Source organism: Chlamydotis macqueenii, chromosome 13 (genome assembly GCF_036417535.1).
Source record: "Chlamydotis macqueenii isolate bChlMac1 chromosome 13, bChlMac1.mat, whole genome shotgun sequence".
Lineage (NCBI taxonomy): Eukaryota > Metazoa > Chordata > Aves > Otidiformes > Otididae > Chlamydotis > Chlamydotis macqueenii.
Genome location: NC_141568.1, coordinates 14,696,512 through 14,714,398, shown reverse-complemented (window position 1 = coordinate 14,714,398; position 17,887 = coordinate 14,696,512). Strand labels below are relative to the sequence as shown.

The 17,887-nt window shown below is 47.1% G+C and overlaps 1 protein-coding gene and 1 long non-coding RNA gene across 17 annotated transcripts in view; one reads left to right on the top strand and one right to left on the bottom strand.

The window, feature by feature from the left end:
* CTCF (CCCTC-binding factor) overlaps nucleotides 1-12,048 on the bottom strand; it is a 35,828-nt gene extending 23,780 nt beyond the window's left edge. For 5 of the 16 annotated variants that reach the window (XM_086758312.1, XM_086758321.1, XM_086758315.1 and 2 more), the window contains exons 1-3: nucleotides 11,919-12,008; nucleotides 7,524-7,673; nucleotides 3,343-3,455 (exon numbers count right to left, since the gene is read on the bottom strand). Coding sequence is in view for 2 of the 16 variants with exons in the window: in XM_086758330.1 (XP_086614456.1) it covers nucleotides 7,524-7,544 (21 nt within the window). In the remaining 14 variants the exon portion in view is untranslated. Of the gene's footprint in view, nucleotides 1-3,342; nucleotides 3,456-5,808; nucleotides 5,828-7,523; nucleotides 7,674-8,019; nucleotides 8,280-11,918 lie in introns of those variants that run through there. The other 11 variants (XM_086758317.1, XM_086758330.1, XM_086758320.1 and 8 more) reach the window with 7 other exon arrangements.
* On the top strand, nucleotides 11,118-17,653 carry LOC147599116 (uncharacterized). The gene is made up of 3 exons (XR_015260052.1): nucleotides 11,118-11,434; nucleotides 16,328-16,495; nucleotides 17,389-17,653. It is a non-coding gene; the product is annotated as an uncharacterized LOC147599116 (long non-coding RNA).
* The last annotated feature ends 234 nt before the right edge of the window (nucleotides 17,654-17,887 follow it).

Genomic DNA, 17,887 nt, shown 5'->3' with positions numbered 1-17,887 from the left:
AGTGTTGAATTTCACACGAGTTCTACGCCCTTTGAATTTAAGTACTTTCCCCCCTGGTTCTCCTGTCATTTATTCAGTACAAGGCACTCAAGTCAGTTCTGGTTGCATTTTTTCCTTGGAAAGTCTATTTTTAATTTTTTATCACCTTCAAAGAGCACTACTGATAAGAAGTTTGTTGGAGCTACAGATGCTTAGTGACTGCGAGCTTTTAGAAAACATTTGGAATTGGTCTCTTAGTTAATACTTACTCTGTAAAAATAACTTATGCTGCATACATTCACTGACTAGAAGAGGGGATCCTCAGAGGATACGTCGAGTGTGCTCCACTGCTAAGGGCACATTAAGACTGCTGATGCAAGCTGCATCCTTGCCAGCTCCTGTGCTGGTGAGAGCCTGCACACAGTGGTGGTAAGCACAGAAAATAGTTTCTGTCAATAGCTAAATTTTTATTCCTGACTTGTGACCCTGGAGAAGACTGGTATTTCCTAAAACTTAGAAATGTGTAAGTTAGCACAGAAAAGCCTCAAGATCTAAGGACTTCTCCATTCAGAAGACACTTGATGCAAAGCAAACACCTCCCATGTGGAACTGTATCATCTCAGAAGTTTCGTCACCCGACGAAACACACCACAACTCTTCAATTGAGCACATGTAATTGAATGGAAGCATCCTTTTATCTACTGTTATTCTTTCATCCTAACTTTGATCTTCCTGAATTTTTGAATCAAGAAATAATTTTCTTCCAGTTTGCAAAACCAAATCTTCTGCTTGGCAAATGACTTAACAAGTGGAAAGATCTGTTTTGAATAAATATTGCACCCAGCTTCTTAGTAGAGGAAAAGAAAAACAAAACAGTAATAATTGTAGTTCTTTTCCACACTACAGACAATACAAATTCAGAATAGTTTACAGAGATATCTGCAGATTACAATCAATGATGGGTTAATGCAAAGCACAACTACCACCCTTCTCTTTTCACAAGGTATAGACTCTCCTTAAGGAAACAGGTTACTGGAGTTTTGAAGCAAGCAGCTCAGACACCACTCAAGGAACATGAGCCTACACAGTCTACTAATGTACAACCCAAGGAGCAAAGTTTCCCAGCGCTGCGTGTTTAAAAGTTGCAAGGCATGCTTGTTCTGATCCACTCCATGCTAATGTCCCAGAGGGGAAGAAAAGCCACTCCTATAGTCCTTTGCTGGAAAGGCAGCCTACTTCTGCTACAGTAACCAGTCTATCTTCTGGCATAAAATACCTTGCACGAATTTACATTCCAATCAGATGTTTAACATACAGGCAAGGTTTCATAAGCTTCAAGGAAAACAGGGATAGCCTGGAAATGTAAGTGTTCTACATGCCCATTTTTGAGCTTAGTACACTGGCATACATGGGAAAGAGCCCATTAGAGGGCTGCCAAAACGATGAGGTGGCTGAACACAAGACGTGCAGGAGCAGCTTGACACAGTTAGTTGTGAGAAGGCTAAGGGAGATCTTGCTGCTACCTTCAGCTACCTAATGGGAGAGCAAAGAGAAGACGAAACTACACTCTTGGAGATACACAGTGAAAGGACAAGATGCAACAGGCAAGCTGCAACAATGAGAGTGGTTAAACACCAGAGCAGGTTGCTCAGAGATGTTGTGGAAACTAATCTTTCAGCTACTGAAAAATATTTGCTAAATACAACCCTAAAGAACCACATCTAGCTTCAAAGGTGGCCCTGCACTGAGATAGCTTGAACCAGGGTACCAACAAGAAGTCCATTTTACCATTCTCTGGCACTATATAAGATGAAGGATATACTTAAACTTCAAACACAAAACCGCGAGGGTTGTTCAGGTTTTTTTTTTCATGTATGCAGTTATAACTACGATGCTCTTAGGATAGAGAGATTTACTGGTCTTAGTATTTGCTTCCACACAAGTTCTGGAAGACCTGAAACACTTTTGCAAGAGGTCAAACACTGACCAGTTCTTTAGCGTGCTGCAAATGTGCAGAAGCACAGTCATTCTTGGCAATCTACTAGCAACCTGCACTTTCAGAGCAGTGAATATACAAAGCTGCCTAGTACTGCTGTTCTCTTGAATTAAATACAAGAGCAGAGGCTTAGCGTACCACTGTTTAGGAGACACAAAACCACATGTGATATGAAGACAGGCTGAGAGAGTTAGGGTTGTTCAGCCTGGGGAAGAGAAGGCTCCAGAGAGACCTTACTGCAGCCTTCCAGTAACTAAATGGGGCTTATAAGAAAGATGTGGAGGGCCTGTTGTAATTGGATGAGGGGTAACAGTTTCAAACTGGAAGGAGGTAGATCCAGACTCGATATAAGGAAGAAATTTTTTACAGTGAGGGTGATGGAACACTGGCACAGGTTTCCCAGAGAGGTGGTGGAGGCCCCATCCCTGGAAACAATCAAGGCCAGGCTGGACGGGGCTCTGAGCAACCTGATCTGGTTGGAAGTGTCCCTGATCCCTGAAGTGGGGTTGGACTGGATGGGCTTTACAGGTCCCTTCCAACCCAAACCATTCTGTGATTCTGTGAAGTCAAAGAAGAGCTGCACAAAGACCAAGATCGGACAAGGCTCCCATATGAACTTCTGACAGAAATCTAATTGGAAGCACTACTGGCAAAGGACCTTTTTTTTTTTTTTTTTTAATTTGCAGGAGAAAACCCAGGACCACAATGAGTAAATCCAAACTAATAAAAAAGAAAAACATGGCTTTCATGGCTTTGAAGAAAGAAGGACTCTTTTCTCCGGAATCTTAACAAGAGGCTGTATCTTGAGTGCCAGGAGGTGGCTGAAAGACTCCCAGGCTGCCAGTACAGGACAGTCCATTTGAAGAGGCAGCTCTGGGACAAGAATATGATACCAACCAACAACTGCACTGGATCAAGTACTTCTAGCCAGACTGACAACAGAGCAGGACAAACATTCAGTGCTGTCTCCCTCCTTTGAATGTGGCAGAGCTGGAGAAAACAACCCTAAGGATTTGTTTGCACAAGCCGCTCAAAGCAGATGTCTCAAAAAACATTACAGATGTCATGTCAGGCAAGTTAGACATCTGAATATTTGATAGTCTGCTCCACCATACTGTCATGGAAGCTGCCAAATTCTTCTTCGTGGAGGTCAAAATGCTGGTAGAACAGGAGAGAGGATGCAGCTGCTTCAACAGGACAAAACTATTTCCACACACACTACAGGAGCCAAGTATAAACTACCCTGGGCTCCTACAATGCTCTAGTAGCTCAGAGTAGGTAGGAGTCAACAGTAGTCATTCCTGAGCAGGAAGGAGAGGAGTGCATTAATACGGAAGGTAGGCAAGGATCAAGTAATCAATGAGTACCTTTTGAGTATTCAGTATTGCCACAGGAAGCGATAAATCTCTCTTCAAAGATCAGAAGTGGCAGTAAGTTATATACTCAGCAGGAATGCTGGATAACACTAACTTCTTCCATCCTCCAAAAAGAAAAGAAAAGAAAAAAGGTTTTAATAAATCGGATAAGCTTTAACTGAAACTACCAGCCTTCAAAAATTTGATTTTTTTTTCCAATCTGTAATCTGAAAACTCCTGAGGTGCCTCTAAAGGGATCTCTTGTAGTTCATACTGGGAAAGCAAAACTAAAGTTTATATTGCACCTTCACTGCAAACAGTTTAGCACATAGGAGAAAACTCCTGGTTTAAAATGTAGTATTGTTACACTTACACCAAGTACACATCCCAAAACAGGGGAGGATTGTTAATTCAGTAGCATTTCCTGTTTTCATTTTAAATCTCTGGACATTAGAGGTGGTTTCAAGGAAATAGCTTTGCAAATCAAATACGAGGACACAGAGAAACTACACAAGGAGCTGAAGTAATTGGCCCAAAATCACTACTGGTTCTATAGCAGTGAAAAGCTCTTCCAGGAGCCAGTCCAGAGCAACGATGTTTCTTTCATCATTAAACAATGGGAGAATTCAATTCCCTTGACAGTGATTTTAAACATACAGCAACATTTACTGCTCTATTTCAAAAGAGTAAAAAATGTTTACAAATAACCAAATGCTGCCACTACTACTTGTGGTCTCAACTACCTTTTCAGAAAGCCTCTCCTTACCCCAAAATATTTTGAGGCATGGTTCTACAAAGGCTTAAATCAAATTCAGAGCTGCAGTTTTTCCACATCCACTTGCATGTAGTTGCCTCCAATATTTTTTTAAACTTTTTTTTTTTATAAGGGAGGGAACAGATGGACACACACAGGAAGCAAATTCAGCTAACGCATCATCTGCAATGTAATTTGCAGCACACAAGTGGAAGGAGATGGGGTCACAGCAGTCCTGATGCAAGTCAACTTAATTTTCCAGAGAAGCCATGACTCTTACTTCCCTAAATGCTTTGGTGTTATTCCTAATGCAACAAGAGCTGTAAATTCACTTGTATAGCTAAAATCAATAGGGTCAAGAAACAAAAAGAAAAAAATTTCCTTTTTCCAACATAAACATAAAAAAGCAGCCCGTAAGGACAGAGCAGCATCTATTTAGTTCAGCAATCTGTCTCCAAAAGTTCAAGGAGGAAATGCCACGTAGGGAGAGGAGTCACATCTGTGATTTACCACCCTCATCCCAACACCCAGCCATGGGATTAGGTATCTTAGCCTTTGGACCTCCTGATCCCTTTCCGAACCTACAGTGTCTCCACAATCTCTTACCAAAACAGGTTTTCCATCAATTGTGGTGTATTTTCCCCATTTCTTCCTCCTACAAGCTACAGGCTCACCACAAAACTCACTGCATCTACCTGAAAAGTTGGCCTTGTGTGAGTGCTAGGAACCACACCACAGAACAGCACACTGGACAGAGGCTGAATTTCTGCAAAGAAACCAAGTGGTAGAGGCAGAGCTACCCTATCTGCCTTCTTACAAATGGCTAGGAGAAACCAGAACTGTCAAACTCAAGCATCAGGTGCTTCTGTTGAAACTACCATCCAGAGGAGCACGTGGATTATATCCAAGCTAGCTCTGCAGCTGAGAGAGTTCTTAAGCTTGCATTTCTCCCCTTCCCACCTTTTTAACACATGCAATACATGAAAAGTACTTTTAGCTTTCAGCAGTCTCCATCTAGAGATGCTTAGTCCACCATCAGGCTACTCACTGTAACATTCTGGAGAGCTCAAAGTGTCAAACACTTGCATCAAGTCTCCGCACATGATGTATTATCATAGCTCAAAATTATTAAGTGTTGTTTGCTCCTTCTTCCATAGCTTTACTCCCCCTAGTTTCATTCCTGATTAATTCAGTATTTTACTCAGCATTCACTTTAAAATGATGGTCACTGCATATAAAACTTCACACAATACATATAAATGCAATATATAAAATATGATGCAGTAAATTTTATATAACACTGTAATAATTTTACAAAGCTATATTTTTCTGAAGTGGATTCAATAAAAACTACCTTGCTTCACCCTCACTGAGCATTTTCCATCCTATGAACTGGGAAGAAAGAACCCCTTTAGCGACACAGGCTTGGGACTGGCTGGACAGCAGCATCGCTGACAAGGTCCTAGGGCTACTTGGTAGACAGCAAGCTGAACACAAGCCAGCAGCGTGCCCTAGCAAAGGAGTAATATTTATCCTACCAACACCTCACTAATACTATAGCCACAGATAAAGATTTGTTTTACAGTCACAAGTTCGGACTAAATATATGGGATGCTATTTTGACACATCTCCAATATATATCAATACTGCTTACTTTCTCCTGAACAGGATATTTCACTGGCTTGATCATGTTCTACATTGTTAAGGACAAGTCCTAAACCTACCTCTGTTCAAAAAGAGGGAAGCTGGTGAAAGAGAAGAGGAGCAGCTCCCCATCTTTTTTCTTTAGCATGATCACCGAGTCTGACCTCTTATGAATTACAGTTCTCTAAATGAAACAAAACAAGTTCAGTACCTTGCAGCTGGTTGAAGCAATTTTCAGAATCTTTTCCACAATATTGATTCAAATATGTTAAATTAAGAAATACACGATTGCTCTTCTTATCATAATCCAAAGAATAATCACCTTCACTGTGAAAAACTTAAGTCTTTTAGTTTTAACTTATGTGGCTACAAATTTGTGTTGCGTTTGTCAGCAAGATTTAAAAGAGCTCACTAATATCCAGTATTATCTTACCAGGGAGATACCTGAGGATTCTTATCAAGTCACTTCTCAGTTTTGCTGAGAAGCTGCATAGTAAACTCTTAACACTTCACTGCATGGCATTACTTCTTAACTCTTCATCAAATTGGAAATTAATCTGCCTTGCAGACAGTAATTTTTTTTTTTTTTTTTTTAAGTGCAGATGCCAGAATCGTACACAGTATTTCAGCAATGACTTCAACCCATCCCACACAGGCCAGAATACATCTCTACTCCATCCATTAATACATTTCAGAATTACATTAGCTTTTTTGTTATAGCATTATCCACGATGACTCCAAAATGCAGTTCAGCTACTGCTTTCTAGGGTACCATGTGCCTTGATTTACATTCTGATGAACTGCCTTGTTCCCAGGCGTATCATTTACATTCGGCAGCCTTAGCACACACCTGAATGGACCCACCTCACCTGACAATCATGACAGCTGCCTTAGTGCTATTTGCCTTTCCATGAACCACAATTTTATCACACAAAAGTTTTAAATCACAGACATTTTGCACCAACAAAATCAGTAATGGAAACAAACTGTGACAAGCAATTACTGTTTTTTGCTAACCACCCATGGAAACTACTCTGTCTTGTACGCTGCCAGACTATTCCTGAACTGAATGGCATTTATTGATACTCAGTACTAATTTTTATATTCTGTAACGTCCTCACACATCAAGAGAGATACCTTTAACAAAGTCAAACAATACATTTAACAAGCTCTTTTTTCCTTAAAGCCTTACTTACTAGGATTAATTACATACTTCTCTCCTTGTTAACTAAATTCTGTACTAATAATAAATGGGAGAGCTGGTAATAAGGTAAACTACATACATATTAGCATCATGCAGTGCTAGTTAAACACCCAAGGTAGCTCAGGTGTCTCTGCAGAGCACTACATTACCAGCTGCCATGTTCATCCCCTCCACCTCCTTTCAATACTGATACATCAGCACTTCTCCAACCTCCTGGAATTTCCCTAATGTTCCAAAGTACAGCAACTATACAGTATTCCTTCCGTTACTACAGCTAGGGGTATTCCAGTGTTAGAAATGGAAGAAAATACACTGGCCAAGGCAAACGTGTCTCTCACCTCCCAAAGTACTTTGGTGGCAGTTTTTGGGGGTGGTTTTTTGATTTGCTTAAAAAAAAAAAAAACCAAACAAAAAACAACAAACAAAACCACACAACAGAAGAATTTCAGAAGCTTTCAGAACAGCAATCTAATTCTAAATACCTGAAAGAGGAAGTAAGGATTACTTTGACATCCTAATTAAGGCAAGTAATAATCTTTATATAACTGGACCAAGCTACTTTGTCTTCTACTTTACAGATAGCTACTTTACCTGCTGATGTTTGAGAGACATACAAGCTTCTAATCATGATGCATATTAATACAGAAAAAGATGTATCTCACGCTCCAAACAATCTGTGATTTGGCTTCTGTTTTGTTAGAATTTGACAAGTTCAATGATGTCAACAGAAAGTTTTAGATTCTGGGGAAAAAAGAAGAGAGGTAAAATAAGATTTTCAGTATACGCTGAACTTAGTTCACAGTCTCTTTACTCAGCCCTTATGCTTGAGTGAAGCTTGTCCACAAAACCCACGAATCTTTAAAAACTTCATGAGTCTGTTGCTATGGCAGAAAAATAAGACAATGCTGACAGCTGACCGACAAAACAATATGTATTTGGGCATACGACCTGAACTACAGCATGTAAAGAAAATACCCTGTAGCTTGCTGCACTGCTGCTAGAACAGTAGCCCTCCCCTGTGTTACCTGGTCAGCACATCCTAACCGATGACTGCACCTCCTGCGCTGTTAAATGTTTTTAAACGTACCTGGCCTTGTCTCCTGTTATCACCTCCATATAGCACACTGAAATCCTCAGGCAGCTGACAGTAAAAAGCAGCAGAGCTGGAACTAAAGGTCTCTAAAACCAAACCTTTACGTAGTTATTGCAACTGTAAACATCTGACTCACAACTTCATCTGTAGGGACAGTTAAAGAACGATTCTTCAGGAATCCATTCTATCACACATCTCCCCTCAGTAACACACGTTAACTGCACCATTCTGCAGAGCTGTCTCTGTACTACTTCTGCACTTTCACCTGTTAAGAACCATATTGGTAAGACATTAAGACTTGATAGTTTCCAAGTTTTTGTAATACTAATAAATGAGCAAATCTTCACTTTGGCTTTAATTTATATTAGACACCGAAACTGAGTTCTTCACTGTACAGTTACCTGAACATTAATACAACCTAAAAATAAAACTCCCTACCCACCTTTTGTTTATTCTACTCCTCTTCTCAAAGTTTTTTGTTAATTTGAAAATTCTGAGGTTACTCAGCTGAGTAGCTACTATTTAGGTTTCATATTAATTATGTCTAGAATAAGCATAGATCATTCAATTCCTGAAGAATGACGGATTAATGGAAAGAAGTGGGAGGAGGAGCAGAACAGGGTGTTTCAAATGAAAATAAAATATCCTTCAGTACAAAAAAAAAAGCAACCTTTTGAATTAGTCAGTATAGGACAGAGATTCTTTCTACGTTTCAGAAAAAAATCTGAAAAAACTAAAGTGATCTGCTGAACCACTTTTTATGAGCAGTAAACATAACCTTCGATCAAGAAAAGTAGATTTCCTGAATCCACACGCATCTCTACGACCACGTAGCCTTGCAGAGCAGTAGAGCTTGATACTGTATTGAAATTTCAAGATTTAGTACAACAGAGACTGAACTGGGCATCTGAACTAGAGCCAAATGGATGAAGAGAGGTTTAAAGTTAAGCAAACAAATCAGTACAGTTCAGTAAGTTAACACAACACCACCACTGAGTCAAAGCCTTGGCTTCTTTCAGCTCTGCTGTCGAAGCGGAACATTAGCAGTTCAGCCAGTGTGTGCCTTCACGCATGCAGGTAGCAGCGGTGGCTGTTCCTTATTACACATATTTCTAGAGCACATACAAGCACAGGAGGAAGCAGCATTTGAGATCCTAACGCTCAGTTACCACCTCACACCTTCCCTTCCTGGTGAACAGGAGATAAGAGAAGCAAGAGTTGCAAGGACGGGTGAATCAGAGTTTTTATGCAAATACAATAAATATATATTATATATCTGCAATAGCTACTGTACAAAAAAAAAAACCTGGACAGAGCAGGAAGAGCTATTCAGAGGTCAGAGCTCAACACAGCTTGACGTCACAAGTGAAGAAGAATCTGCCAAAGTATGAGGGATAAGGGCAAGGAATAGCCTGGCCCTCTTGGAGGGCAGATAAGCCTAACAACGCTCAACATGTGACTTCCAAAAGTCTTAACTAGAAAAGCACAAGTTTTTGGACATGAAGTACTAAGCTGAAGAGAAGAAATTAAGTTCCGGAGCAGGTTCTACATAGAAATTCGTAAGTTAGTAATCACATATAATTAGATTTTTCAGGTAAATGCTGAATGAACACAAGAATAACACGGGTCAGCCTCCAGCATTTTCAAGACAACAGCAATGGTACGGCAATCAGGCAGGTATCAACCTGCAGCCAGAAGAGCTGGTAAAGATACACACAAATTAGCTTTGGTTCATATTCAAGATATAGCCTGCTATTACAAAAAGCAGCTCTTGAAATAGCTCTTTCCCTCAACAACGCAGCAGGCATGAGTTGCCAGCAAACCTAACGCTGTAGCGAGAGCTCCCCAAGCTCTGTCTGAATTGGATGAGACTGGATGTATTATTTCAGTTGTAGGGCCACTTGAGGCTATAGGAACTCAAGTTTCACACATTTTGCTCAGACATGACTCCTCAAAAATATTCCACAAAGTTTCAAGAGTGTTAATGAAGCCATTCTGTACACTTTCTCATGTATACTATCAGAAGAGAGGACATTAAAACTGAGCTAGCCCTATACATCCAGAAGAAAAGCAAAATGGAAGTAAAAAAACCTCCCATCAACCTAAAAATGAAAAAGAAAGCACTGTTTTGCCCTTATGCTCAAATAGCTCATTCGTTCAGTCCTAATGATTTCTTCCGTACTAAAGTAAAATGCTAGGTACGGCTTAAGAAAGAACGACAGCTTGAATACAACATGGAGCTGTCTCTTATACCCAAAAGACTGCTGAAAATTCAACAGGCTCTGCACAAGCAGAAAAAACGGGAGAATTTGAGAAAATATTTACACACTTCTTCCACTGAAACAAGTAACACATATACTGGAAGTGGTAAATAGTATTTCAGATGCTTCTAAAAACACCTCTGCAGTTTATTACTAGGATTCAACAATTAGCAGGAGGTGAGGAACAGCCATGCATTTATTTAAGGGGGGAGGAAAGACTGGGTAAAAAAAAAAATAGGAAGTCACAAACAGGAAAGCGAGCTCATTCTCACCAGCAGGCAAGTCCTAAGGACTACACTGAACAGAAAGGGGATGGATACAACGTGAAAACATCCCTGTTTCGGAGTCATTTCACGACGCTAAGGCAAGGCCAAATCAGACACTGTAAAATATATTTACTGAAGAAATTCAAAGTTGGTGTAGAGAAGAACAAAACGTAAACTGTTTGGACACAGAGCGTGTGTTATTTCCTCTTCTGCATCACAGAAATAATCGGGTTTTATGCCTCCCCCCTCCACTCCCGCCGAAAAAAAAAAACCCTGCAAGAGAGGGAATAAAACCGTAGTTTGCGACGGGCTTTCGGGCCTCACCCCTAACGAAGAGCCCGGCTGCGGAGGGGCGGCCGCCCCGCTGCGTGCCTCGGGAGGCCCGCAGCCCGGGCCGAGCCGAAGCGAGTGACACAAGTTGTGGCCGGCTCGGCGGCAGCCCAGGTGGGCCCCTGCTCCCTCCCGACCACGCCGCGGCGGCCTAAAACCCCGCGGGGGACCCGGGCCCGGAGGCTAGGGGGGGGGGGGGGAAGGCGGCCGCTCTCCAGGGGAGCGGCGGGCAGTGGGGGGTGGCGGGGGGGGGGGGGGGGGGGGGCGTTGGCGGCCGGGCAGCGCGGCGAGAGCGGGCGCCCCCCAGCCGTGCCCGCGTCCCGGTGCTGCATGGCGCTGCTCAGCCTGCCTTGCAGAGGGAGCTCGAGTCCCGCTCTGCGCCTCGCAGCGCCTCTCACTCCGCAGCACACGCCAGCGCAGCGAGGCGGCGGCCGGCGGGAGCGGGGACACGCAGTCGCCGCCGCCGACACCGCCCTGCGGTCAGGAGCCAGCCGGACACCGAAGGAGACCACGGGGCAACGGGCGGAGGGCGCCGGGCCGAGCCCCGCAGAGGTTCGCGTAGAGGGCGGCAGAGAGGGGGGTGTGGGGGGGAAGCGGCGGCGGGGCGGGTGGGGAGCGGGCCTGGCCCGGATCGGCGGGGCGGGGAAGGCGGGGGAGGGGAGGAGGAAGGGACGGGAAGGGAAGGGAAGGGAAGGGGGGGGGTGCTGGCGGCTCGCGTGGCGGGGAGGGGGCGGTAATCAGCCCCGGTGGCGCGGCGGAGGAGACAAAGGAAAGAAAATGGAGTCGGGGCCGGCGGCGGCCCGGCCGGGCGGGGGACGGTGGGAAGGAAGGCCCGGGCGGGCCCCGCAGCCCAGCGCCGCGCTGTGGGGAATGGCGGCGGTGGCAGGCAGGCGCCGGCCGCGCTGGGGACGATAGAGGGAGACAAAGCCCCCTGCTTCCCCGGCGGCGGCCGCTGCGGGGCCCCAGCCGAACCGGAGCCCCATCGTGACACCTAGAGGCCGGAGAAAGCGACTGCAAACCCCCCGCCACCGCTTACCTGCGACCCGCACCCCGCCGAGCTTCGCTCCGGCCGCCGGGCCCCGCCGCCGCCCCACGCCGCCCACGGGCCCCGCGGAGCCGCCGCGCCCCGCACGCCCCGCCGCGGCCGCCGCTCGCGCCCAGCACCAGCTCGCGGTTTAATCGCTCCACAGTCGCTTCGGACACAAAATGGCGGCGGGCGGGCGGAGTGCGCCTGCGCCAGCGCGGCTGCCGCGGCCGCCGGCCGGAGCGGGGAGGGAGGCGGGGGGGGGGCGGGGGGGAAGAGGGAGGGAGGGAGGGACGGCGCGCGGGGAAGCGGCCGCGCGGGGCAGGCTGGGAGAGGCGGGGCGGGAAAGGGAGGCGGGGGGGGGGCGCGAATCGCGCGCCAACTTCAAACGCGGGGCCGCGGCGTCAGCCGGCGCGCGCGCCTGTGCGTGCGTGTGTGCGTCACGCGTCGTGGAGGGCGGGGTGGCGGGAGGCTGCGCCACGCCCGGCCCCGCCCAGCCCCTCCGCGCGCGCCCCTGAGCGGGGAGCCGGCGCAGGGCCTGAGGCGGGGGCTACCGGTTCCCGGGCGGCGGGGGCGGTGGGACCCCCCCCCCCGTGGGGCTGCCGCCTCCCCAGCGCCCGGTGCTCTGAGGGCCCCTGGCGCTGTCACTGGCACCCCGAGCCCCAAACGCCTCTCCCAGGCCTCACAGGAGCTACGACCTCCCGCCCTCACTTCAGCGAAGCTGTCGGGGCCGCCGGGGCGGGAGGATGTGCCCCAGCTCCGGGGGAAGGAGCTCGTCAGGAGGATAAGGCCACAGCGAAAGCCCGCACCGAAGTTTGTGCCTTGCCCCGTGCTGAGGAGGGGTTTGCCGGTTGAAAGGCCGGACCTCTTCTTAAGCTGGAAGTGGAGTCAGCAATACCATGAATTGATCACTATGATGGGTTTTAGGACGATTTTATAAATACCGACAAGTTACTGGAGTCGGACAGCATTTGCCTGGTGGGTTTACAGGACCTGGGGCTCGCCAAGCTTGTGATCGAGTGGGACGAGCTGCTGAAGGCAGCTTCAGCACTGTGGGAATGGCGAATGTGGTGCCGGGTGTTTAGTAGGGGGCTTCGGGGGACATCAACGAGGTTGGGTCCCGCCCATCAGGAGTCAGGCACCACAGCTCTCCCCCTCCGCCCCTGAAAGGTGGAAACAGCCGCGGCGAGATGCATGAATTTGTGTTAGAAAGCACAGGAGCTCACGTGCCTTTCGTTTTCTGCAGTTTCCTGTGTTGCTGAATCTTCTCGGCTTAACATACTTTCTCATCTCCCATCGCGTGGTTGCAGACCCGTAGCTGATTGACAGGCAAGCTGAGAGGAGGGGAGATTTCCATGAGCTCATGCTGCATCCTCTTTGTATTTTCTTACCATAAAAACATGTGACATGAAGCTAGGGTAACAGCTTAAAATATTAGTAGTTCAAAACCAAGATGCATTGGAAGGAAGCTGCTTTTATTCACCTATCAATCCCCAGAGGACAATAAGGCTGGGAATTCAGAGAGAAGACTAAACATGTAGAAACCCCAACACAAACCTGTGCTACTGGGACTTAAGAGTATTACAGTTGAAACTGATATTAAAAATCTTACCCCACATTTTTTTTCCTCTTGAGATGTCACTGCAGGGCAGAGTAAAAGCTGTTGAACAGCCTAGGCTTTACCCCAACCTGCTTAGCAAGTGACAAAACCATCAGACAAACGCAGCGTACGTTAACATGTGCAGACCGTGCCCTTAAATCCTACTCTGAATAATGCTCATGTCTTGTTGAGCTGTTTTGTGGGGGGAGAAGGGTCTGCCAGGCTGCTGCTCTGCCAGGAAGGTGTTGGGCTGAGAGGCGGTGGTGAGCGAGAAGATCTGCTCCTGATCCTGCTTCACAAGTTTCTCCTGCCTAAGCTCTCCCAGTCCTTGCGAGGAAGCAGAGCGCTGGTGGTGGTGCTGTGGGCAGCGTTGTTAGCACTGATACTCCTTTCGGGGCTGTTGACAACGGAGAGCAAGTTCCCTTCTGAGGGTTATGACACCGGGCTGAGTCCATTAATTCGTTACAGCGGGGGAACTGTAACTTACTGAGCAACCAGAGAGGACGGGCTGTGTTGAGTCACGAGGATGTAGCTCTATTTCTTCAGCCTTGGCTGAAGGAGAAAAAAAAATTGGTTACAAAGCAATGGCAAAAAGTGACCATTAATTATGAGAGATGACAGGGTGTAGCCCACAACCATGACCTCTGGGGTTTTCATTACATGAGAAACTAGAATTGTAGAAACAGAATATCCTGAATTGGAACAAACCCACACAGATCTTTGAGTCCACCTCCTGTTGGGCTACAAAAAGCTTTGCTAAAATAAAAAAAAACCGTATTCATTGCCTTCCCTTCATCCACTAGACCTCCACTACGCCACTAGGGTTGGTGTAAAAGGAAATTAAGTCAGTATGGCATGAAGAATCTGCTAAGAGCATTTCTGGGAAATGAGGTTCTGTAGTGTGAATTTTTAAAAATTCATTTGCATTCATGCTAAGCTGTCAACCCATCAATTCTCATGCTGCAGTTTTGGGGAGAATGGTGTGTCTTTCGTGTCTAGTCATAAATCCTGCTTTAAGCTCAAAGCTTTGTTCAGGCACGAGTCAAAATGGAGAGGAGCATTGACTGTATGTAAAATCACTTCTTATGCTCCTTCAAACACTGGGTCTGGGAGTAAATGAGTGCTAGTGATCCCTCTGCCTTTTGTTCGTAGCCATCCTATGACAAACGGTCGCTTGCCTTTTGTAGTAGGAACGTCGCTGCTTAAGAAACAGGAGTTCTGGCAAACACCTATTCCTGTACTTCTCCTGCCAAGAAGTGTCCCAGACCATCTGCCAGAGTGTGCTGAAGGTCTGACCTGTTGATCTTGGGTTTCTCACTTGAAGGCGCTTTTGAGCAGATTTGCAGAGGATTCAGTCCTAATTGTGGGTGCTCCTGAAAATCAGCCTCCAAGCCTGTCCAAATGAGACACCCACAGGCAGATGCTCCTTCTAGAAAAGTTGCCTGAGCGAGGCCTTTCCCATGAGCAGAATGGCAAGAACTGAAGGTGAGGAGCTCCTGACTGCCTTGCCAAGGAGCTGGGTGAGCTCACCCACCTCATTCCCTGCTTTTCTAGCTCTGTTCTTCCATCACCCTCATGCTGTACAAGCCCTCAGGAATTACCACCCCTCTCCTCGCTCAGCTCTAAGGGAGACAGTAGTCGAGTTTAAGAGCCAGCGTTAAATTAAGTTTTGGAGATGACCTGGAGCACTCTTTGGTCTCTGTATGAAACGAGGCCCCAGCTGTCACCCTAGGAGTCATCCTTGGAGAACAAGCCCGTACGTATGTGCCTGACAGCCCTGCGAGGAACATGTCAATGATCATGAGGGGGTTGTTGCTTTGCTGCGGTTCAACGCAGACTCCTTCACTGTCCGAATCACTTCTAAGTGCCCTAGTGAATGCCTTAGGTAGGGTCTGCTTGTGGTCACTCTGGCTGGTGAGCATTCTTGGTGTCACAACCTGGGCCGCTGCACCGGCCCCAGTGCCGTCCAAGAGGAGGGTACGTTGGCGGATCAGTTATTTTGTGCTGATGATCAGCAGGAGTTCCTCAGGATGCTACCCTGAGACCAGCACATGAACACCAATACTGCAAAGTGCTCCAGCATCCATGTGCACCCCTTTAACTAAAGAAGCAGTAAATGGGGAAGAGGAACATCTTGCCAAAGCTGGAGCACATGGGTAATGTAACTGTGACACAGGCACCCTCCCACGGGCTGCAGCTCCTACAAGAAAAGCAAGTAGCTGCTGAGCACAAGCATGCCCGTACGGGAGGGAGATGTTTTAAGTGCTGACACAGATTTGGCTGACAAACGTGGTGCTGGCACACTGGCTCCTTTGAAATAGCAAACACGCTGCCGCAAAACGCAGCGCGCTCTGCTCCCAGGTCCATCCGTCCCTGTGTGCTGGGAGAGTGGCTCCCAGGGAGTTCACCCCATGAAGCGCCGTGGTTCCTGCGCAGGGGCTGGAGGAGATGCTACGTCCTGGGGGGAAAAGTTGAGTCCCCTGCCTCCTTTTGAACAGCTGGCTCTTGTGATGGTTCTCCTACTCCGCCCCAGCCCTCAAATAGAGTAACCCAAGCAGGATGCAAAGTGCAGAGGATGTTTTAAGCGAGTGCTGTCCAAAAAACAAGACTTCTTTTTTTTTTTTAAGTTTATTCCAGTTAAAATGGCAATCCTGCAATTCCAGGTCACCTGGCAGTGTCCGTGGGGCAGAGGTCCTTGGCAATGCTGGCATAGACCCATTCAGAGCGAGGGGCAGGGCAATAGATTCCTCAATTAATCTGTTTGGGGTTTTTTCCCCAGATGTTCTGAAAGCCACATCAGTAACGAGATTATCCCTTTCAGTTCCAGGAGCAGAGTAATTTTGTCCTGACCTGCCGCTCCCTGCCTGGCCTGACGGAAGGCTGCTTTCCTGCTCCGATCTCTCTCCAGCCAAGGTGTAGCTTCTCATGGAAGGTGGTATTGTGCTGCAGGGGTGAGCCTAGATTTCATCAGGTCAAGGAGAACACCCAGGTAAGTGAGTGAATTGAATTTGTGGCTTGGGCCACTGGGATGCTGGGCTGTTTTTGTTTCCAGCAGTTACTTGGGAAGAGAAACCAAACCAAATGTATAAGATGGCTGGGCCACTTTCCACCTCTTGGATGCTCTTGTCCACGTTTGGATGTGCCAGCTGGGACTCACGTCCCACATCTCTTGCTGCCTACAGCTGACAATGTGATGCAGTGCTTTGGGAGAAACACTGTGCTTCCCTCTGGGGATTCATCCAGCCCCCAAAGCAGGTGGAGGAAGGCTAAGCAAGCAGTGATGCACCAGAGTGTCCCCTGATTGCCCCCTTCCTGCAATCCCATCTACAGATAGAACTGCATCCAAAAGTGGTTACGTTAAGGTGGTGTCCCATCTGGGACACCCTGTGCAGCGTTAGCATGGAGCTGCAGGGCACGGCCAGCCACACATGACGTTGTACCTGAGCTGGCCCAAAAAGCTCTGCTCCAGGGAGGAAAAAGGACACAGAGGCTGTAACCTGCTGGGACAGATCCTGCTCGGCCTGAGGGCCATAAATCTCCAGCTCTGCCAGCGCTGGCAGTGTCCATGGTTGGCTTTGGTGCCACGGGGCAGTGCTGTGGGGGTCCCTCCCTTTAACCTGCTCCCTTCCCAGCACCATAAGGGCCATTAAGATGATTAAGGGATTGGAGCAGCTGTCATATAAGAAGAGGCTGAGAGCTGGGACTGTTTAGCTTGGGAAAATGAAGGCTAGGGGTGGTTCTCTGTGTCTATTAATACCTGCTGGGTGGTAAAGAAGACAGAGGCAGATGCTCCTCAGTGGTACCCAGTGAAAGACAAAGTGCCAAACTGAAACTGAAGTACAGAAATTCAAGCTAAACTTCAGAAAAGTTTTTTTCTATCAGGATGGTCAAGCCCTGGCATAGGTTGTCCAGAGAGGTTCTGGCATCGCCATCCTCAGAGAAACTCAAAACCCAACCAGCTATGGTCCTGAGCTCTAGCTGCCCCTGCTTTGAGCAGCAGGGAAGAAATGAGCACTTCCAAAGGTCCCTTCCCACCTCAACTATTCTGTGAGTCTTTGATCCATTGTGGCTCGGTGATGAGTCCTGCACCAAGCGGTGCCAAATCTTAGTGGGGATGGGTTTGAAAAACCACCACAGATACAGAAGACAGCAGAAACCAGGGCTGCCCCGGGAACAGCGACAGCATTAGACGCTGTTGCTGTTCCCAGGGAAGCCCTAGTTTTGGTGGCTCCCTGGGCTGGGCACCTGCAATGTGTAACCTCAGCGTGACCACCTCGTGACTTGCTCTCCTTTTGGTGAAACCAAAGGCCACCATGGGAGCTGTGTTGATCCTCACCTTTCCAAGCACCTGAGAAACACCCAGCTTTGTCCCTCAGTCCAG